The 23,532-nt window shown below is 42.2% G+C and overlaps 2 protein-coding genes across 3 annotated transcripts in view; both read right to left on the bottom strand.

The window, feature by feature from the left end:
* Positions 1 to 1,392: 1,392 nt before the first annotated feature.
* LOC120557073 (cytochrome b561 domain-containing protein 1) lies at positions 1,393 to 7,222 on the bottom strand. Of its 2 annotated transcripts, none has more exons than XM_039797093.1 (3): positions 6,123 to 7,222; positions 5,364 to 5,401; positions 1,393 to 2,006 (listed from the first exon to the last, which is right to left on the bottom strand). In XM_039797093.1, exons 1-3 carry the CDS (start codon positions 6,277 to 6,279, stop codon positions 1,500 to 1,502), a joined length of 702 nt encoding a protein of 233 aa, XP_039653027.1. In that variant the 5' UTR covers positions 6,280 to 7,222; the 3' UTR covers positions 1,393 to 1,499. The 2 variants fall into 2 exon arrangements, with proteins under 2 accessions (XP_039653027.1, XP_039653029.1); XM_039797095.1 differs by lacking the exon at positions 6,123 to 7,222 and adding an exon at positions 5,577 to 5,818.
* A 790-nt stretch (positions 7,223 to 8,012) lies between these two features.
* The window catches only part of atxn7l2a (ataxin 7-like 2a), a 26,782-nt gene continuing 11,262 nt past the window's right edge, over positions 8,013 to 23,532 (bottom strand). The window contains exons 5-10 of the mRNA XM_039797092.1: positions 21,863 to 21,945; positions 18,276 to 18,487; positions 15,999 to 16,176; positions 14,539 to 14,660; positions 11,632 to 12,595; positions 8,013 to 8,362 (exon numbers count right to left, since the gene is read on the bottom strand). Of these exons, the coding sequence (XP_039653026.1) occupies positions 8,345 to 8,362; positions 11,632 to 12,595; positions 14,539 to 14,660; positions 15,999 to 16,176; positions 18,276 to 18,487; positions 21,863 to 21,945 (1,577 nt within the window). The 3' untranslated portion in view covers positions 8,013 to 8,344. The remainder of the gene's footprint in view (positions 8,363 to 11,631; positions 12,596 to 14,538; positions 14,661 to 15,998; positions 16,177 to 18,275; positions 18,488 to 21,862; positions 21,946 to 23,532) is intronic.

Genomic DNA, 23,532 nt, shown 5'->3' with positions numbered 1-23,532 from the left:
AAGTCTATGAGAAAATGAGCCTACTCCTCACTTGATTTATTACCTCAGCAAACATTTTCATAACGAGTTTATGGTCTCAATCGCTAGTTTAAAGTCTTCAATACAGCATCATGTTGATTTTGTAAATAATGGTCCCATTCATTTTAAATAGACGATAAAGCAGGGGATTTATTTGGGACCTGTCAATCAGGACAGAGGCTTAGAAATGCTAACAATGCTAACACTATGGACATCAAAATACACCTCAACTTGTTTCTGGCTGTTTGACCCTCTCGCCGTGTGTTTTCATTTTATCAAAGTTAACTGGAACATTTTGGTCGCCTAGAAACGTCATGTTCAGCAGTCTGCCAACCAAGCTAGCTAGCTACCGCTAGCTTTAGCTGGTAACTTAAGAGAAAGTTTGCCAATTTTCCGTTCTGCCGTACATGCAGATGAACGGCTCCAGTACCTGGAGGTCCGTGTTTACCCGCCGGTAAATCGCCACTGGATGACTCGCTTCAGAAGGATTTTATAGTCTGCAACGTTCCCTCTTTAGCATTTAGCTTAGCGCAGCGCCATTGCAACTATAAATCGTCAAAAATCGTCACATCCAGTTGCAAAAAAAACAAAAAAAACGGCGACGTCCGTATCGCCAGAATCCCAGCTTAAAAACGGCAGACAAACCAATAGGTGACGTCACGGATGCTATGTCCACTATTTATTAATAACAATAATAATAATAATAATAATAATAATAATAATAATGCGGTAACTCGCCACACTAAAATACAGCTGCGGGCCTGCTGTTAACAATAGATACAACAAACTGTAACTACAATGGCTTAATCTGTGTGCACAAATAAATCATTCAATTTGAGGCTTCAAATGGATCGTTAGTGAGCACAAATGATCAGTGTGAGACAGACACCCGTGTTTTTATGCTCTGTGGTCTGTGGAGCTTATTATTTTATCGTCAAAGGCTGCTTTAAGCGGGGGACGTCTGCTCCCTCTCTAATATGGCCACCGCATAAATAAAGCCGATCTGCCATGTGCTGTGTAGTCTCGCATAACCAGACCTTCCTCCACAGCGCTGCCGAGGAGGGTCTGGCTAGTCCACACAGCATTCCGAGATGGGAGGAAAACGTGCTCTGGTTTATTGGCATTTCTTTACATCACAATCATCACGGGCGCCGCTAAGCGCCGGACGGAGCCACGGCGCCTCTGCAAAATAGCCTCAGGAAGGAACTTGTTTTGGTGGAACATGTGTACGTTCAAAGGTTGTTTTAGTCGTGCAACAGAAAACTCAGATTGGACAGATAGTCTAGCTAGCTGTCTGGATTTACCCTGCAGAGATCTGAGGAGCAGTTAACCATATGAATCCACCGGAGTTTAGAATGTCAACACAAAGGAAGCGGAAGGTGACATGTATCCGGCCTAAAAGAGGGACATCCAGCAGATTTTCTGACGGAGCAATCCCTGAAGTGGAACGTCGTGGATATAAACTACGTGCTATGTGCCTCCTATCTGGTGATCTTCTTGCGGGGCAGGTAGGAATTAGTGATCTGGTTCATCACCACCAGGGCGGGGAAGAGAGGCAGCAGGAGGAAGGCCCACCAGGCTGTCCCTTTCACCGTGGCCTGGAACCAGTCGGAGAACATGGCCAACACCACGGTCACTGTGGCCAGCAGGTACACCACCAGGCCACAGGTGGCGTGGTACAGCTTCAGCCTGAGCGGAGGAGAGGACAGCCGCAGCAGCTGAGGGAAGATCACGCAGACGCCGCACGCCGCCTGAAGCGCGGTGGCGGCCAGGGTGCAGACGCCCAGCACGCTGTGCCAGCTGAGCAGGTGGGGGAGCTCCGACACGTTCTTGCTGGCCACCATGAAGCCCAGCCCGGCGGCCGCCGCTATCAGGGCTAGAGCCTGAAAGAACCAGTGCAGACGCACTTTACCCTTCCGGGATTTGAAGCAACAGGGCGATCCTTCAGCCGAGAAGAGGAGGATGCCTTCCATCATACACAGGCAGTACTGCAGGAGGAGAGAAAAGAGAAGCGTTTTCTTTTTCCGCTTTGCAAAGCAGGTAGAAATTGTGTGTGTGTGTGTGTGTGTGTGTGTGAAGAAACACAAAACTAATTGTTCTGATGTCAGAAAATAAAGGATGAGGTGGAGGCGAAGAAGAACGTGTCCATTATTTCCTTATATCAGGACTCATCCTAGAGCTGTGCAATATATCGATATTATATCAATATCGTGATATGAGACTAGATATCGTCTTAGATTTTGAATATCGTAATAGCGTAATATGGCATAAGTGTTGTCTTTTCCTGGTTTTAAAGGCTGCATTACAGTAAAGTGATGTCATTTTCTGAACCTACCAGACTGTTGTAACTGTTCTATTATTTGCCTTTACCCACTTATTCATTATATCCACATTATTGATGATTATTTATCAAAAATCTCATTGTGTAAATATTTTTATGAAAGCACCAATGGTCAACAGTACAATATCGTTAAGGTATCGATATCGAGGTATTTGGTCAAAAATATCGTGATATTTGATTTCCTCCATATCGCCCAGCCCTAACTCATCCTGTGCATTATTATTATTATTATTATTATTATTATTCCATGGCCACTTATCACAGGAAGAATTAGAAACTGTGTTTAAATCTCCTTTTTTTATACTGTTGTTTGGGGTCACTTAACGTCTGAATCAATAGATAATTTTTTTTTTTTACATAACTCGGGTCTTGTTTTTGTTGTTTTGGGCATAAGTTATATTGGTTATGATAACACTGTACTGACCAAAATAATTCATGAGATCTGGGAAGACAGTGACATTGCTGCAACACAGTCTGACAGTGCAGTCAGACAGGTACACAAACCAACAGTTTATCCAGATTATCTAAACTTTGCTAAATGTTGCTAATATTCCTGGTACAGGAAAACTATGGTAGCTAAGATAGGTCAAAATTGAATTGAAAAGGTTTACAAAAGACAGTGTGTTAATAATTTCACTGTTTTTTCTCTTTCACGAGCACGCACACTGCCAGAAATACTCAGTACACCAAATGTGGATTATTCTGCAGCTAAAGATAGTCCCCTACAAATTAACTATGTCATCCTGTTTCAGTAATGTTGTTAACAACAGTGATCAGAACTATATTTGTGACTTGTATTTAAAGATTACCATCTTCAGTAGGAAACGATGTGGTGGAGGGCCACAGACAGAGTAGTGACGTCAGAAGTATATTTTGTTCCACCATAGTGGCCAGTCACCACTATGTCACTATGAGACGGTCATGGCACAGTCTATGAATGTTCATCACAAAACATTTTCATAATAAGAGGGCTATTGAGTAAAAATAAGGAAAATGAACATTGCAGACCAGACCAGTGTGTGTGTGTGTGTGTGTGTGTGTGTGTGTGTTTAGATAGACTTTACTGATCCCAAATTGGGAAATGTCAGTGCTACAGCAGCAAAATATGAGACACACAGCACACCTACAGAATATACAAGAAATAATAAATAGTTTAGTGTGTCTGTGACTTTGAATGACTTTTCTGTGGAAGATAATCCTCAAATCAGTCAAAGACGTACAGGTCAAAGTGAGGACCTGTTTGTGACAGGAGAGGCATGATGTTTGTAAAGTTAGTCATCATGGCTGACACATGGTTGCGATGATGATGCGTGTCATGGCTGATCAGAGAACAGCCCAACGGCAACCTGTACGCTGTTGGCCGACATCTTCTCAGGTTAGGTTGTAACATAATAGCTGATGCAGTGATGCAACGCAGCATTCTCTCCTATCTATTATTCACAGTGGAAAGAAGATGGAGACACAAAGACTAGAGGCTGGGAGGGGAAAGGTATGCTGGGTGTTTACAGGAGAGTTAATATTCTACTTAAGTAATACTAGTGAAATCATATGCTCTTTACTTAGTTTACATTTGATTTGTTTGTGTCAAAGAAAGGCCAAGAGATCAAACCTTTATTTTATAAGCTTTATACACATTACTGAAATCCCTGCCTGTAATGGTTCATCACTAATGTGTAAAGTCTAATGTACCATTCCAACTGATATAGATATGTCCTAATGAGTCAAACTAAGGAGGAAATAAAAACCAAGAAACTGATGTCAGGTTGTGTCATTTTGGTCCCTTCTTCTTTCATGGCAATGATATTTATTTATTGTTATGAGAAAAAGATAGAGATAGAAAATTAAAGATAGAAATTAGGGCTTTTGTAATGTATGTGATATGGTGGTTGCTGCATATATATATATATATATATATATATATATACACACACACAAACATACACACACACATACACACTGTGGTTATTAGGGGTGTAATGGTTCACAAAATTCACGGTTCGGTTCAAGACGACACAGTGGTGTTTTCGATACAGCAAAAAGAAAGAAATTTACTTGATTTTTAAAAATTATTTATTAATAAAAACTAACATCATGATCATTATGATCTTTTTAACTTTGAACAACGACAGAGCTCTACTTGACCCATCTTTTGGGTTGTCTTCCTAGCAGCATATAAAACAAAAACAGCTCCTTATAAAAAAAATATACACGTTACAGTCAGGTAGCTTCGTGAAGCCCTCGACGTCCAGCCGTCTGCTGTCAGAGCAACAGCTGGTGCTTCGGACAATTGGTTCTCTATTTGGGCTATTTGTTTTTGTACAAAGCAGGAATTAGGGTCTGGCTGAAATGGGCTTGTGAAAGAATAGTGTAACAGGGTTAAATTACATTAACCATGTACGTAAAACCTGCGTTTTCCACTACAGAGTAGGGTCTCACATCAGCGGCTATAAATGCAGGCCTACCAATCGCCGCAGTGATGTGTTTGAATCAGTTGGAACTTGCTGCTTAAATGCTGCGGGGATAGTTTGTAGCGTGTGTGTTGCTTCTTGTTTTCCTCTAGTTCCAGTTATTGACACACTGAGGTGATGTATTACACGGTCAAGTTTAGTCACAGTAAAGAATGACAGGGCCGCCGCCAACTGATCTCCTAATCAGATCAGACTGCTGAAGAGAAGAGAGGACCTTTCGCTGTGTGTGTGTATGTGTGCGTGTGTGTGTGTGTGTGTCTTTTATTTCCCTATACTGCTTTTGAATCTATTGTTGATTCAATTCCCTCCCCTAACTTCCTTCTTCTCTACTTTACTTTGGTGTCTTCATGTCAGTTGTCTTGTATTACATTTTGTATTGTTGTTTGTTGGGCACTTTTTATCCATGTAATGTCTATAGAGGCTGATTTTATACCATCTGTCTTGGTTGTAAAGCACTTATTTGTGTGTGTGTGTGTGTGTGTGTGTGTGTGTGTGTGTGTGTGTGTGTGTGTGTGTGTGTGTGTGTGAGAACTTACTGCAACAGACATACACACTGGATGCCAAGAAAACAGACCTGGAACACAGAGAAACACCAGTTAGCAACTTATACAATTCAAAACTATCCAAAAGTTGTTCCGACACGGTCAGACTCTGGCGCCACAGCTGAAGGAAACACAAGAGCAGGTTTCACACTAAACCTGCCTATATTTTGTGCTCTACTCAAATGAAATGAACTATGACAGTTTTACTGATTGGTGAAGTTGTTTCTCTTCTAGATATAGCATCATTCACTGGTCCCAGCCTCTCAAATGGGAGGATTTATTTCAGAAGCTGTTTCTTCTCACTGCCAATGAGTGCAGTACGTCTTCAAGTTTCTAATATGAAAAGATGCAGGGAGACATGGACTTGACAAAAAAAAAACTGCGTTAATCATAAAAGCCCTTGTTACAACAAAAGCTAAATGAGGAGGCTCGTGCTCTGTTAATATAAAATGTAGTAGCCTACATTGATGTGGTTTATTCACATTATAACACATTTAATCATACAAAAAAGCATGTATTCAAGCCTTAACATATCATGTATTTGAACTGTGGCAATGTTATTCTCTTTTGATAGATAAATGTATTTAAGTGACGAAATCGTGTTTTGGTCGCCAGTGGTGGGTGTGTGTGTGTGTGTGTGTGTGTGTGTGTGTGTGTGTGTGTGTGTGTGTGTGTGTGTGTGTGTGTGTGTGTGTGTGTGTGTGTGTGTGTGTGTGTCGGTCCGTCCAGGCAGGCATCCATCTGTCCACTCACTGGTTCCGGGTCTGGACAGCAGGGTGATGATGAGGGTCAGGCCCAGGCCGGTGACATGAGCCGCTATCACCGCCGCCCTCCGGAGCCACACATAGAGCCAGTAGTCCCGCATCCCCAGCCCCTCTCCCACCGGGCTGTATTCCACATCAGACGGCATGCCGCTGGACCCCCCGCCCGGCTACCTGCCCGCTCCGGCGGCTGTAGACGGTGAGCTGAAACGGAGAGACGGGGTGGCGCGTCTGCTGTAGGAACACTGCGCGAGCTCCATGATCACGGAGTTAAGAAGGTGGATGAACCGGACGGACAGGATAGAGATCTGCGATCAGATTACCGTGGCCCGATGGCCATGGTCAAGCTAACGCTACACACAATGGCACTTAGCTAGTACTTCCGGTAGTTTTTCACAGTCCGCGTCCAAGTAAATCATCACCGGCCTATTTTTTTTTTTAGAAATGCGAATTATTCAATTGCGCAACGGGTATACTACACTAAAATTAAGTTTTACTTTTCCAATAAAAGTACTCTTCGCTGTGTAACGTATAGTTCCTGTGGTCCAGTAAAGTATCTAGCTAGTCCTCTAATTTGCATGGGAAATCTTAACGTCTACACGTTGTCCAGTGCGTTTAAAGTAAAGTGTAATTCGTTCCGAGGGTTGTTTCGAAGGAAATAAATCAACTAACCAATCGTAGTTGTGGCTAGTTTTCGCCGATTTGAAGAAACAGAAGAGGCGCTGTAATCATGCAGAGACTAATGCTGCTCGACTATGCATTTAATTTTAAAATGTTGGCTAATGTATTAAATGCAGAAACATCGCCATCAGTGGAAACTGTGCTTTCCCACCTCCGGTTGAATAACGTTAACGTTACACCATCTGACAGGCTCAACGACGGCGGCTGTCAGCTGGCTATTATTTAAACCTCCCACATTGTCTGACACCAGTGTCAGCAGGTCAGCCCGCCGTGTGATTCGCGGTCTTGTAACTGGTGCAACATGAAGATTGTAAGGGTAAACCAACTGCTGTATGCTTCCAGCGCTCTCTGCGGATGGCCTGCCGTTTCCCTTCCTGGTTTGAATCTCAACGCCGAAGAGTAGGGGAGAAGTGAGATGCTTCACTTCCATTTCCTGCTTTTCAATGTCGTCCTCGCTCATTTAGTTGTATGGTGTTCTGGTTACCTCTTCGCAGCGTGCTCACCATGCAGATAGGATGTACCCTCATGTATTATAAGAAGAAAGCTTCATGTATTATCATTTTGAGTGACACAAACTAGGGCACCATATCAACCAGAGCTGGAATGTAACTGGGCACATCTTAAAATACATTATTTAAGGACAAATTTGAAATGAACATAACAGGTCAATTTTATTACTCTTCAGTAAGTTTTCTTTCCTTCTTAGCAAGTTTGACTGCCAGACAATTTATGCATTGTTCATTTGTGTCATTATGGTGATCATATAAATTGATTATTTACCCAGTTATCATTTCTTTATTAAATATTTCTCGGTTTTTTAATGCACATAATTTTAACCTTGTCAAAGCTGCAATACTCAGCTGTATCCTATTCAGAGCCCCCCCCCCCACCAATCCCCATCCTTTTTTGGCGTCAGGTGCACATTGCATTTCATCACATTTACCAAATATGGAACCAGTTTTAAACACAACAGAACCAAATGAACACACAGAATCAAATTATCTGAACTTAGCTGTAAACACCACAGCACTAGTGATCACTACATTTCACTCACTATGAGCATCATATAGATTCAATCAAGTGTTGGAAAAAGCAGATAACACATTACTGGGATACTGTCATACACTGTGGATTGAGAGAAAATCAAGTATCGAGAGCTTAAATCTATAATGTTTGGCCTTAAAAAAACAAGTCACAGAAACCAAGTGTAAAGGACATATTTAATCCATTTTTATAAACCAACATATTTAATTTAGCAGCGTAACCGGATGGTCTTGAGGTATTTCTAAATCCATACTCTGAATTTCATCCCACCTTCCCACTCCCAGTTCTCCCTCAGACATTCCCACAGACTGACACATCCAGCTGTGATTCACACACCAACAGATCCATACCGCGCACACACACACACACACACACACACACACACACACACACACACACACACACACACACACACACACGAGTCCTGTTGCTTCAGTCTTGGACTGAGCAGAGCTGGCTCCCTCTTAGTGGCTTGTAAGGCAGGCACACTTAATGGTGCAGTTTTGGCTGTGGGACAAAAGAAAAAAATTCAAATAGTTACTTTTTGACAACCGGTCTGTATCTTCACTTCAGAACTGTACAAATAGACTAAAACAAACATACACATACATAAGACATAAACTGTGTTAGAAAAGTATCAGATGGATGGATAAGACACTTGCTTTATGTTTAGTTGATGTTTAAAACTTGACTCATTTGGCAGAGCTCCAGTAGCAAAATCATTTAACATATCATTTGCAAACATACAAGTGGTCAGAATAAGTTTTTTTTTTCCAGTTGACCTTTGTCAAAATTTCAAACAGACATATATACACATGTATAGGTCTATAAATTACAACTTGTAAAGCGAGGAGGACACTGTACATTTCGTAAATGTTACTTCGCGTATTTAGCATTTCCCCTATGACTGTTATGGCTGTTTTTAAACCTGAAGTCCCTTCCATTTTTTATGTTTTTGCCATGTTCTGCAACTAAAAGCAGAACGAATACTGGCCTTATTACAGGCACAATAAGCAGCCCACGTGTTGACATATTCTGAGTAGTGTATGTAATTCTGATTTCGTTTAGACATGCAAAATCTCTCTCTCTCTATATCTATCTATCTATCTATCTATCTATCTATATCTATATCTATATCTATATATATATATAAATAAAGGCTGAAAATGCCCTCAAAAATTATCTTGTAGCTTGCTCCTTCACAGAGGACAGCCGCTGGAATCAGCTTGGATTCACAACAGTTACAATGAATTCCAATGGTGACCCAGTGTCATGTCAAAAAGTCAGTAGAAACTTCTAGTACCACTACTGCCGACAAGTGAGAGAGTGATACTCAAAACATAACCCATCTGTGACAGGTTGGTCATGCCTACACCTCCAGTTTGCACGAATTGGACTTTTCACGGCTTGGTAACATACAACATCTGCCTTCAACACCATCATCCCGGCTCTGCTCCAGGAGAAGCTCTCCCAGCTTGGTGTGCCTGACTCCACCTGCAGGTGGATCACTGACTTTCTGTCTGACAGGAAGCAGCATGTCAAGCTGGGGAAACACGTCTCCAACTCACAGACCATCAGCACTGGATCCCCTCAGGGCTGTGTTCTTTCGCCTCTGCTCTTCTCCCTCTACACCAACAACTGCACCTCCAGTCATCAGTCCGTCAAGCTTCTGAAGTTCGTGGACCTACCTCCCTCATCGGACTCATCTCTGATGGAGACGCAGTCCGCTTACAGGTCGGAGGGCTGAATGGTGGTGCAACCAAAACAATTTAGATCTCAACGCTCTAAAGACAGTGGAGATGGTTGTGGACTTCAGGAAGAACCCAGCCCCACCAGCTCCCATCACCCTCTGTGGCTCCACAATTGTCACTGTGGAGTCTTTCCGCTTCCTGGGGACTACAATCTCCCATGACCTTAAGTGGGAGCTGAACATCAGCTCCCTCGTCAAGAAAGCGCAACAGAGGATGTACTTCCTGCGGCAGCTGAAGAAATTCAACCTGCCAAAGACAATGATGGTGCACATCTACACAGCCATCATTGAGTCCATCCTCACATCCTCCATCACCATCTGGTACGCTGCTGCCACTGCCAAGGACAAGGGCAGACTGCAGCGTGTCATTCGGACAGCTGAGAAGGTGATTGGCTGCAATCTCCCACCGCTCCAGGACCTTTACGCCACCAGGACTCTGAAGCATGCTGGAAAGATTGTGGCTGACCCCTCCCACCCCAGACACAAACTCTTTGAGCCACTCCCCTCTGGCAGGAGGCTGAGGTCCATCAGGACCAAAACCTCACGTCACAAGGACAGCTTTTTCCCCTCCGCCACTAGCCTTATTAACAAGGCCCGGAAACCACCCTGACTCTCCACCTGGCTCTTCATGCCACTGTTCTCTCTGCTGTAATGCTCTTTGCTCTTTATTTATTTATTTTATTTTATTTCTATCTTTATTTTTAATTTAATACATACTGTGTACATATACTTATATTGTTTATACCTATACTTATATTGTTTAATATTACATTTAGAGAATGTGTGATGTGCACCAACACCACCAAAACAAATTCCTTGTATGTGTCAAAAAACGTACTTGGCAATAAAACCCTTTCTGATTCTGATTAAGGTGTGTCATACGGGTACTGAAAGCAGTTAGCTCCTTGTTTCTTTGACCATGTAAAGAGAGCAGCCACATTTTATTTTTACGTCAGCCCTGATTACAACGGATTACAAATCATCACAATGAGTGGGCCAGGAACTTTTTACCTCTTAGGAACAGGACACAAACAAAACAGTCCAGCCAGGAGATAGAGCTGCATGTTGTAACCTTAAAGCTATAGCGCGTCGTTTCTGTCTCCCTCATGAGGAATTCATCGTTGCGTCCGCATGACACAAGCCTTCCATGATTGCGCACCACACCCACCCCTCCTCCACACAGTTACTAGTAGCCAAGGAGGACACGGAGGATTAAAAAAAACATGGACTCTTCAGAAGAGGTCATTATCTTCACTCGAGTTTCTGCGCACAAAAGTCGCCGGACTACACCATTTTGTAAACATAGCTATACTGAGAAATACAGAGAGAGTTGTGTGGAGCTGATAGTCCTAATTATCTTTGTAGCAACTCCTTTGGTAATGGCTTGAATGTAACAGACGTTCATTAATATCAAAAAGTTATGTACTAAAGCTTTAAAAGGAACACGCCGACTTATTGGGAATTTAGCTTATTCACCGTAACCCCCAGAGTTAGACAAGTCGATACATACCCTTCTCATCTCCGTGCGTGCTGTAAAGCTGTCTGACGGCTCCAGCGGCATCAGCCCATAACAGAACAGGCAGGTGAATGTTCCAGTAATTATACTGCTCCCAATAAGTGACTAAGTGATTCTCAGGCGGAAGAATATAGTACTTGGGCGGAGTGATATGCTTGCAGCAAACCTGTCTGAGAATATAGTTCCCGGTTTGTTTACAGTTAGAAGATGGCTGTGTCCCATGTTACGTTTTTGTACATGCTGTCACTCTTCGGAGCAGTAGGCTAGTTGGAACCAGTTACCTGCAGGATCTATGCTGGGCTAAACTAATGCTGGAGCCGTCAGACAGCGTTACAGCACGCACGGAGATGAGAAGGGTATGTATCGACTTGTCTTACTCTGGGGGTTACGGTGAATAAGCTAAATTCCCAATAAGTCGGTGTGTTCCTTTAACTGCCACGTAATTTTTTTTTTTTTATCCTGTCACCCTGTGTGCCGCTCAATTCCTGATTTTCTCTCCTCCCAACTCACCTTTTGTGTGCCCAGTTTCTTCTCCACGCCCCCAGCCAGCCCCCCGCCCTTGCTGTCCTTCCAGGGGTAAAAGTTCGAGCGCGGGGAGGAGGAGGAGGTGGCAGAGCTGGAAGAGGAGGAGGGCAGGCGGTGCGCTGAGGGTTTGGAGGACAGCGAATGCTCCTCCATGCCGCCCCCCTTGCGTTTCTTCACAAGCCCCTGGTGCTCAAAGCCCCTCCCGCTGCCCTGGCCGTGTAGTCCTGAGTCCCCCACGCTGCTCCTGCTGTGGGAGTTGTTGGTGGCGGAGGAGGGGTCTGGGGGTGATGAATGGCCCAGAGGAGTATGGGTCCGTTTGTAGGTCCAGACCGCCTTGGCGGCTGGTGAATGGGACTCTGAGGGGGAGGGTTGGGGGCGGGGTTTGCTGCTGGGGGAAAGCGTGCCATTGGTCTGTCCGTGTGGGAGCGGCAGGGGAATGGGGGTTTTAGAAGAAGTTGATGAGGAGGAGGAAGAGGCAGCAGAAGGCGGGCGGCCCCGGTCCTGGAGAATGATGCAGTTCCTGTCGGGGCCTGAGTGCTCCCCTTCCTGGGATGGGGCTTTGCGTTTGCGGAGGGCAGCAGCAGCAGCAGCCTCCTCTCGCAGCTTCAGCATCTGCTTGCTGGGACGCCCCACAGGGTTCTTGGTTCGCCCGGGACCCGGCTGACACACCGCCGCAGGCTTCCCCGGAGACACCAGACGGCCACCACCGGCGCTGCTCCCACTGCCCCCCGAGTTCTCCGACTGTATGGCTGCCGGGGGTCTCCCTGGACCACGACTGGAAGAGGACGATGAGGATGCGGTTTTGAGGGAGGAGCTGATATGACTTCCTGTGCGGACCTTCGAATGTAACGAGGAGGAGGAAGTGGCAGCTATGGAGGAGGGAGACGAGGAAGTGATGGTCTTTGCTGACGAAGGTGGAGACTGAAGGTCTGTGGCTTGAGGTATTTTCCTGGATTTAAAAGATAATAAATCCATTAATCAATACATCCAAGAGACATCAGATCACAACAAAAACACTGTTCTAGAGGATTACAAGAATTTGAAACATTAGAATTGAGCATGGGATGCCGACATTTTTTCTTTTCTTTTTTAAAGATTATTTTTTGGGCTTTTCCGCCTTTAATAGATAGGACAGCCAGGTGAGAAAGGGGAGAGAGAGGGGGAAGACATGCAGGAAATCGTCACAGGTCGGATTCGAACCCTGGACCTCTGCGTCGAGGCATAAACCTCTATGTTTATGTGCGCCCGTTTACCCACTGACCAACCCGGCCACGATGCCGATGCTTTTTGAATACCGCAAATTGTGTGGCAGCAAGCACAGTCCACAGCATCTTGTTGACTTCTTTGATCAGATAAGGGATTGTTACTTATGTTTTTAAATAGGTTTTTATTCTATATCCATTTATTATGTAAAATATCATCCTGATTGGTTGACAAGAGTACATTGAAACTATAAAAACATGATTAAACCTAATTTCTGATGACAGTTTAACTACAGTTCTAAATCATATGCCAGTTCAAAAACAAAAATCAGATTACTAACCAGCTAGACTGAAGCACCGATTTGCTAGCAACTACGTTAACTGCAGGGCTCTGATGATCTGAACCCATTTTCTTCCAATGAGCTTTTTTCCTGTGTGCATGTAAACGCAGTCCATCTTACTGCCAACTTCACAGACTCTTCACCACTGCTATTCTGGGCAGCAGAAAACACCATCTGCTTCATCTATTAGTGACTAAGCAGTGGGTTACACTCTAGTTTATCTGCTAGTGTTACCAAAATGCAGGATCTGATGTAACTAGCCCTCATCCTTTCACAGCTGGTGAGAATCTACAGAGAAACCTGAATTGGATAAAAGGTGAAAGAGTGGTGCACGTGATGGTACTGATCCGCCAATTATCAGCTGCCACCTAGCATTTCAAAAATGTCACTGGAGATTGGCAAACTTACACTGAGTGATCAGGATGGTGGCGGAGCGTATGTCCGTCATTTAGAGCAGCAGTCCGTCTTCATTAGTGAGCTGAACATTTGTAGTGTAGGCATGTTGCCGATCTGACTCTGACTCTTATTTTTAGCATCCGGTCCGGCAGCACCAGGCTCAGGGACAGCTTCATCCCACAGGCCAGAGGACTGCTCAACTCTTGAGCTCCTTAGCTCATCATTATGCATATACATTTACTACATTCATGCTTACATTCAGCCCATTCATTTGTAAGTACTGTCTTCCACAAATTTACATTTCCCATTTTATTATGGTATATTTTATCACCTTCATCTCTATATTTTAACTTGCACTATTTTTTGTCTTAGATGCTCATTTAGTTTTTTTACTTGTGGTTTTCTTTTTATACAACTACTCAAGCAGCATTGTTGGAGGGAGGCTAAGAGAAGATTTTCACTTGGCAATGCTTCTGTAATTGTTGTACATTTGACAATAAATGACATGAAACTTTTATCAGAGATTTGGATCAGCTCAATATACTGGACAGGAGGCAGAGCCAATTCAACCCCACTGAAACCCTTTGGTAACCTGGCATTATTAATTTCATTTTATTTTGTTAAACTGATAAATTAGTCGGTGTAGAAAAAATACTTGGTATCGGTAGTGAAACTGGTACCGGTAACACCATCCAAACATTTTGAAAACATCCAGCCTTATTTTCAGTCACATGAAGAGAAGCATTTAGAAAGGATTACTTTTTTCTTTCTTTTTAAAATACTAGTTTTACTATACAGTATAAATATATAAATGCCAGTCACAAATAGTTACCATTTTTATCTTCCTCCTCCTCATCTTCCAATGTTTTGTTTTTTCTTGCAAAGGATCTTGCAAAGCTAGCACCATAAAAGCAGAGCAAAGCGGAAAAGGCCAAGCAGGAATGTGATCTTACTTCCAAAGATGGGCGCTGATGTGCTGCTCTAGCATGCTGCTGAGAGCCGACCTCAGGTGATGAAGTCTCCTGTCAAACGTGTAGATGCCGTGACCCAATGCATGGCTGCCAAATGAACATACCTAGAGAAAGAATGCTCGTTGTAAATCTGTTACAGGCAAGTGTCTCCTCTTGTTATCTGGACCAGCGGGGTGGGGTGAGGGGGGGGGGCAGTGGAGACGTCTGACATCCTGCATTATTCCGTGATCTCACAGTTAGTCAAATGGTCTTGGTTCTGTGTTTTGATGTGTTGCTGCATAAAACAGGACCAAAGCCTGAACACGTGCAGGGAGCAACTTAAAATTAAATAGCTCTGCCAACTGAGAAATACAGTTACCCTCCATTAACTTAATGAAACAATACATGTTGGTGGGTAAAATCTAGCCCGCCTTTTTAGTTCAACATAAAATCTTCAGAAAATAAAGATGATAAGCAATGGGTTGATGTAAAAAGATGCAAAGTAGATTAATGTGTGTTTTGGGATTACCACTGTCCATACCTTCACTATGATATGGGAGAAATGGAAGTACTGAAATGAAGACAAGACCAAGCTAAATCTCTGATAGAACTGTCAGTAGTTGTCAGGTATGGAAAGATCCCCCCTCTTCACTGCTAAGGACATGCAGGAAGGGTTAGCCGGCACTGGAACAGTGGTGCATGGATCCACTGAGCAGCGTTTGCACAAACATGATTTGCCATGATCAGCCTCATGAAGATAGCTTACCAAATTAATATTACAAAACATTTAGACCTGAACAAAGAAACTGGTAAAGGAGTCATATTTATTTTCAAGTCTTCCCATATATTATATTATTGTTTGTCTGCGATTGTTTGTCTGTCAGCAGGAAAAACTACTGGCCTGATTTTCGTGAAATTTTAGAGCGGACACAAATGATTTGAAATTTTGTTAACATGTGGTGCCTTGAGGTCTGCCCTCACCACGTTCCACAACACATAACCTTACCAATATCGGTCTTAGTATTTCCTCTCTGAAAGCCAAGATGGATCAAAGCCTGTCCTTTATTGTAAGGTAATGGTAACACTGGATAATGATCAAATATGCCTAGTAGTAGGTAGCTCAGAGTTTAGACGTGCGATATTTATTTGTTTGCAGATCAGGTGGACAGAAATACAAGTTCAACGGGGTGCCTGTGTCTGCTTTAAATGCATGTTCTGTTATTTGAATAAGCAATTTCAACAGGCCATAACAACTTGATAAGGTCATTGTTTGCCAGGGCCATATTTTAGAGTTTGATTTCAAGACTGAGGTCAGAAAATGCTAAATGCTAATTTAAACAATTCCAAAATATCACGGCCAGCTTTCAAACATATCAGCTGTACAAGGAAAACAAGAAATAGTTTTGACAGGAATTCCCTGGTGCTTTTTTCCCCATTGTTAAATCCAAGTACAAAGTGCTCACCGCTAGTGGCCTGGGATGTGCAGCTGAAGATGGGAACTCAATGGGCTCCTCGGGCCCTTCTGCCTCACTTTCATCACTGGAGATCCGTCCATGGACGAGAGGGGAGGGGGCTCCGAAACTTCCCTCATCCTGCCGCTGCTTCTCCTCCTCTGTGTTGCCCTCCGACGCCGTAGGCCGACTGTGAAACAAACAAATTACATTTTTGCTTTCAATACTGTATATAGTTGTACACTACAATATACTGATGCTCACGGTCTCTAACCCTAACCATTAGGGGTGTTGAAATTAATCTTTGCATTGCGGACTTGGATGCGTCTACATCGATGCAGTGACAGACCATAATCGATTATTGCCTACTGATCGCTGCTTTTTTGTTTTTGTCGGTTGTCTGCTGTGTTCAGACTCCGCTACATTCAGGAAATGTCTTTTTTTTTTTAAGAGCAGATACAATAAAAAAGGGGAGTTCATATAAATAGGGCTTATCAGAGTCTCTCCTAGCTGTAGATAGGTGGGCCAACGCATTTTTGGTGCATGCATTGTTTTAGTCCGGTGCAACACCGGCAGCGCCGCCGCTAGTTAGCTTAGCGTAGTGAATGGAATCCTATGTTGCCGGTTAGCATGTTGTGAGTAAAAGTGAGCCAACAAAAGACAAAAAAAACAACCTAATTACTTGCACTGAGACAAAAAATGCGTTGGCCCACCTATCTACAGCCAGGGTATACCGTGATAAGCCCTATTTCAACAAACGTTGAGTAAAGCGTATTCCTTTAATATTGAGGAGGTGGCACATTGTGATATCGATTCAAATCGTTGACAAGATAATGGAATTGTGACACCAGTGAAGATCCACACGCCTACTAACCATCTCACAATTATTGCCTGCGCAATGCTACGTCACTAACATCTAGGAACATGATCTAGTTAGTCCCACTCCGCTGCTGCTTTCATAGGCATACCTAGCTAAAGCTAATCCAACAGGCCTACAATAAATCCTCTCTTCATGAAGCCTAATATGTTCCCTTTGCCACATGGCATTCCCTCTCTCTCCCCCCTTTCACGTATTCTGCTGTCCTATCAAAATAAAGGCTGAAAATGCCCCAAAAAATAATCTTGTCGCTTGCTCTTTCGCAGAGAACAGCAGCTGGAGTCAGCTTGGATTCACAACAGTTACAATGAATTCCAATGGTGACCCAGTGTCACGTCAAAAAGTCAGTAGAAACTTCTAGTACCACTACTGCCAACAAGTGAAGGAGTGATACTCAAAACATAACCCATCTGTGACAGGTTGGTCAATGTTTGGTCATGCCTACACCTCCAGTTTGCCTGAATTGGACTTTTCATGGCTGTGTTTGGGAACATACATGTTACAGTTACTAGTAGCCAAGGAGGACACGGAGGATTAAAAAAAAAACCTGAGTGCAACCTGAGACCCTCTGGCAGGCCATTCCTCCGTCAACGATAAAAACCACAAGTGACTGGGCCTTTTCTGTTCGGAGATCAGGGAAGCCAAAACACTGGCTTCTTTTAAGTCACTTTTAAAAACTCATTTTAGACTTGCTTTTTTAAAATATAGATTTCACTGTTGCTTTTATTATCTTTTGTTGTTATTTTTCATAATATGTTATTAACCCTAGCGGCAGCTAGAGGTCCACAGGAGGGTTTTGTTAACATGATCCTGTTTAAATCAATGTCAAATAAAAACAAATAAAAGCTTTTTTATCTTTTTGCAGCAGAAAGCAGCTAAGGCTTCTGTCTTTCGTGTCATTACATTGTACACTCGCAATGACATCATCACATTGTACGCTCCCGTGGCGTGAGCGTGTTCGCTGCGTGGCCGTTTTTATTTTGGCTCCCATGTTAACAGGTTAGAGCTTGCACACTGCCTGCAAGACACGCACGCCTATTTTTCACGCGACACGCAAGCGTGTTGGAAGCGTTTCCAGGCAAAATAGAACACGAAAAGATGTTTATATGTCATTTTGACACAAATACACATTGATGACATGACATTTTGATGTTTGAAAGTCTCTAGGTTTTGACCTAGACAACAGGTGTAGATCCAGTTGTGATATAGCATCTATAAAATAAATAAAACAAATTACCCGTTTTAACTAGACCTGACAAATGATCGTAACACAGACAGTAAAATATAATTTGTTTTGTTTTCTACACAAATTTGATCAAATTCATATGAAGACAAAAGGGTCAGAAAGCCATAGCTGCCACCATAGATACTGGTTTATTATTCACTAGCTAGCTTTAGTAAAGTTGACTAACCTGAAAGCAGGGAGGCTGGCCAGAGGTCTCCTGCAGTGTGGAGCCCCAGCCTGCTCCCTGGGGGCCTCTGGGCTGGGGGAACGTCCACTGGAGGAGCCTCCATCCAGGGATTGGGCCCCTTTCTCACGAACCTTGGTCTTTAGTTCTGCTACTAGCTGGTCAAAGTTTTTACTGCGGCCAACCACTTTTCTTCGCTGGTGGATGGAGTGGATCTGAGGACCAGGACACAAGCAATTAGTCACCATTTTATTTTAATTGACTTTATTTCAAGTTAACGGATAGAACTTGTATCTGGCGAGTGTCACAAAATTATGAATTGGCCTCCCAAGTCAGAAGGTGGGCTTAAAGCACAATAAATTAAGCCTTGGGATGCTTAACTTGAGGTGTAAAGGTGCTTCCACACAGCACTGCTGTGACGACCACCCTGCAACATCAATGTTCTGTACTTTGAAAAGGCTGCTGCAGGACGCAACTCCCCCTGCCACAAACAACCTGCACCATAGGCTACAGGTTCAACTTACTCTAATGTCATCATGTAGCCAGATATACTTAACCTGACGCACCAGATGTTTTTTTTGCACAGAACCATTTGACAACCATCTGACAAGCAGTCATTGGAAACTGATTGGAAAAGGATCGGAACTTTCAAAAAAATACCTGGCAGGTGATTGGATGAACCATCTGTCTAGTAAACTCTTGCCAAGGCCAAGCCTGATTTATCTGATGCTAATGCAGCATCTACACCAACCTCTTTACGAGCCACCATTGTTGTGACTTCCGTGTTGTCACACACACCTAAATCACGCCTGTGGCTGCTCACACCGGCTACCAATCGCACACTGCAAGTTGAAAAAGTTTCACCATCATTAACTCCGACAGCAGCACAAAGTAAGAGTTGCAGATGGCCACTCTCTCCTTTAGGTGTGTGACGGCCGCGACTGTTCATTCAAACCAACAATGGCAGATGTGATGGCAGACAGTTCATCCAATCACCTGCCTGGTCGGCTTCTAGGTAGTTGTTTGTAACAGCATCTGGCATGTCAGGTTAGTGGGATGGTGGGGATTATAAAGAACTTAAAAAGTTTAGATTTGTATAAGCTCAAGAGACTTTGGTGGTTTCATTTTTTGGCACTGCAAAGCAAACCCGGTAAGGTGTCGTCAGCCAGTTTCTCCCATAATTTCAAGCATATTTTAGGGCATATGCTGATTCTTGCTCAGGTTACTGTAGTAAACCCATCCATTTGACATGTCTAATACTTTTGTCTTAATGCTTTTATGTTCTGCTAAGTTTATATACCTGGTTCTGGACAATCAATATTTAATTTCAACTGTATTTTTTTAATAGTTAAAATGACAAAACAAGCTTGAACTTTTAAGTTTACTACTAATTTCACCAACTAGGCCAAAGATCTTGGCCAAAGAAAATGATGCTGGGCCAACACTTTATGATATAAGTGTTTTGATTTAATATTTCTGCTATGACCCAAAAACAAAACAAAAATAATATCTATCTATCTATCTATCTATCTATTTTAATTAAAACTGAAGGCTTATTTTCCAAAAACACATTAAATTTGCAATGAAATCAAACAGATAAAAAAAGTCTGCACACTGGAGAATCTGGAACCAGCTGATGTTTGGTATTTTTTTTAAATGACAAAAATTCAATTTTCTCTCAGAAAACGTATCCATTAATTGTTTTGGCAAAAGTCTCAAGTGTTTACAGCGCACATGCTTTTATTAAATAGGAGCACATTATGTTATCATTGAAATTATTAATCAGTGTTGCTTTTAAAACACATTTCTCATTTCCATTATTCTAAATAGTTAGAATGACTACATGACATTTTCTTCCAGGTAGCAGGTGGAAGAGAAAATACATCTGTTTACCTACAGAGCAGGTATAACATGCAGACTGTTTTCCTGCGTGCCTTTCCCGTCACTCCTGTCATTTCCTGTTAATCAGGTCATCCTGTCTCTACTCGGCTGGATGTGGCCTCTCACAGTCACTTCCTCCTTCACACACACCAGCCACCATATAAGGACTCTTCCTGTGCTGGGAGCCATTTTCACCACTCAGTATCAGTCAGTGTTCATCAGTAAGCCGGAGCACTGACTGCAGTTCAATTCATTTGAAAACAACTACTCTGATCTCACATTGTTATCACTCTTCTTTTTACGTTGCTCTTTCAATGGGGATTTTTTATTTCTTCAATGTAGGACTGAACCCCTATCCCATCTTGTAATTTGAAACATTTCAGTGAGATAATTTAAAGAATTTAAAAGATATCCAACGATGGGATCACACTGCTTTATGGGCCAATTGGTACACAATGATCCTGTGATTCCCTGAGATCTAACCAACTGTTAGGTCATCTGGTGTGGTCACTGCAACTTTTAAAACCCTGATGAATGTGTAATAAATCCAACTAGTACAAATACCTTTACACAAAGCAGAGCGATTGATAACCAAGTAAGACTGTAAAAACACAGAGGAAAGTGCAACTCCAACAAAAACACGTTAATCCTTTAAGATCAAGTTTAAGTCGTAAACCTTTGTTGTCAGAGCAAGAGTAGATTTCAAAGTAAAATGTTGGCATACATCTGTGAATCAGTGCAAATGTGGGAATATTTCGGTCATAATGCTGGTATTGGCCAACTAGAGCTTTTAAAAAGTGAATAGGTCACTGGTTGTGGAAATGACATTTGGGGGATAATTTCTGTCCATTTATGCAGGCAGATGACAAAGGAATTAAAGGGAAAACCTGCATGAGTGCACATATAATGAAGGTGCTTTCATACAGGAGAGGGCTCGCTGAAAGGTTTGATGAGTATTTATATTTTATGCTTTAGACAGGCTGGTGTGGCAACAACACCATACCAACACACTTTGTTAGTAGGGTGTTTTTACATTAATTTGTCAAACATATCACCTCAAGAAACTATGAAATAAGTAAACTAAAAATGTTGCCGTTTTTCTTAAAAGAAAAAAAAAAAACAAGATTTATACTGAACTCCCCATTGGCTGAAAATATAGCCATTGAAAAAAAATAATCAGTGCATCCTTAGAAGATATATTACCAGTATAAATACATTAGCATGGAAATAAATGGGCACTCTGTGTCGATGTAAATGATAATATTGATACAAATATCATAACTAGTCTTCATAGTCCACCCAATAGCTAACTTTCTTAGAAAAATGACACCTAATAGCAATCCTCAATATAATGTGACACTGCTGTCTTATTACGTCATCTCTTCTTTACCATAGACATATCGTTTGCTGTTGACTATCTGTCAAAGGCACAATGCCAAAAATATTATCTGACTTGTTGGCTGTTGTTGAAGACACCACAAACTCACAACCTACTTTCTCTGATATGTATGTGTTGGGTCAAAAGCAAAGGTGACACGACCGGATCCTGAAATTTAAGCCTCAACCTTTTACTGAACAACACAGAAAATAGAGAGAAAAAATTAAAACAAGAAAAAAAGAGAGAAATGAGAAAGAAAAAAAAGAGGTGCGAATCTGAGGCCCAATAAGTAGCCAAATAAGTAGAGAAGGGGAGTGTGTTTGGAGCTTACATTGCATGTCAGGAGGCGAGTGCAGACCTTCTTCCTGTCAGGGTCAAGGACACCGCAGTGTTTGTCCAAGTCACATTCCCTCTCTGAGGAAACACAGAGAGCATCTTAGCAACAACATCATATCAAATCATGGTAACATCTCGATACCCCCGCATAGTGTTGTCAATAATGCCAACAAACACCCCGAAAAACAGACATTTTATATATTTTCACCAGAATGAGTTTTATAAGCTGGAATTTCAGCCACCTAGCCGCTTTTGACCACTTTACACCTTGTATACGCTGCCACGTTTTTCAGTGGTCTATAGGCGAAGATGCAATTCTGTTTTAATCAATACAGCCGTCTAACACAGGCTGTATAACGGCGCACTTTACACGCATAACCACAACCCGAGGCGTCTTTTTAGAAACTTTTTTAAAACTCAAGCGCAATAAACTCGCTATGTTTTCTTAAAGAAGACCTATTATGCTTTTTCCATATTTTCTGTGACATCTAATGTTACAATGTCGATGTTCATATTAAACATGGCCAAAGTTTGAAATGAGGTAAATGTATTTCATAGGGGTCCCTGTGAACCAAAACCTAAGATTTCTTACTGTTCTGAACACTCCGCTTTTAAAAGTTTTTGCTACTCTCAGCATCATGCCAAGCAGGTTTTCTATGGTCATCCGTTCCAGGTACGTCACTGCAGTATCTACATTGCATACACTGCTACGTGTAACTACATGCTACTGTAAGGGAAACCTGTAATCTTAGTTGCAGATGTTTGGGTCACACCTGCTGGAACACATCCGGTTGTGTAGTATTTGATTTAGAAGCATTTATCTGTGATTTTTCCATGGTACAACGCCCTGCTGTATACTCCATTGCAGTCAGTCGCCGGCTGTAGCGGACTGTTTATTTTAGAACTAGTGCAATGTTTGGAACAACGGTACGGTAACAGTAACGGCTGGTAGCTTGGCCTCCTGTGTTGCTGTTTTTTCCAGAATCATTCTACCCTGAAGTAACTTACACAAGGCCCTCAAAGCAACCCTACTGCATGCTACTGACTTACTGTGTACTTCTACTTCAGAAAAAAAACATTGTACTGCTACTGCTACTACTACTACTACCCGACAGAAATGTTATTGGTTAGGTTGCATATTCAGATTTTACTCACAAAGTATAATTAAAATATGATGCATTATTATTCATTAAACTATATTATATTAAGAGTTGAAAGCTAAATGTAAGTATATTGTGCTGATAATGCCTCTCTATCTCTTCACTTGAAGTAAACATTTGAACGCAGGACTTGTACTATTAATAGTTTTGAATTTAAAATGTTTCCAGTACTTCTTCTACCACTGCCAATACCAACACCGTTTGACATGTTTTATCCCTGAATTTTGTCAGAAATTTTTTTTTAAGTCTTATTCCTGAGCCAAAATCAATAATTTTGTCATTTTGGTCAAACTCATTTCACATAATGAGTTTCAGTTATTTCTCATAATTTTCTCATGAAAAACACAGTTGCCTGCCGACACTTCACTTGAGCAGTTTAGATAACAGACACTCAAATGTCCTACTGTAACAACAGACATGTGAACTAAGCACAGACATTTGCCTTGTTCATGGACTAAGAGCAGTGCATGAATGAAACACTAATGTATGATCAGATTACTTATTA

The sequence above is a fragment of the Perca fluviatilis genome, chromosome 4 (assembly GCF_010015445.1).
Source record: "Perca fluviatilis chromosome 4, GENO_Pfluv_1.0, whole genome shotgun sequence".
Taxonomy (NCBI): Eukaryota; Metazoa; Chordata; class Actinopteri; order Perciformes; family Percidae; genus Perca; species Perca fluviatilis.
This window is presented reverse-complemented; position numbering and strand designations above follow the sequence as displayed.

What these genes read in the sequence shown, in the direction of transcription:
- LOC120557073 (XM_039797093.1), bottom strand. Translation starts at nt 6,279, where the DNA reads ATGCCGTCTGATGTGGAATACAGCCCGGTGGGAGAGGGGCTGGGGATG. An exon ending in GCTGTCCAGACCCGGAACCA is followed by an intron (nt 5,402 to 6,122) that starts GTGAGTGGACAG and finishes TCTGTGTTCCAG; the next exon opens with GTCTGTTTTCTTGGCATCCA. An exon ending in CAGTGTGTATGTCTGTTGCA is followed by an intron (nt 2,007 to 5,363) that starts GTAAGTTCTCAC and finishes CTCCTCCTGCAG; the next exon opens with TACTGCCTGTGTATGATGGA.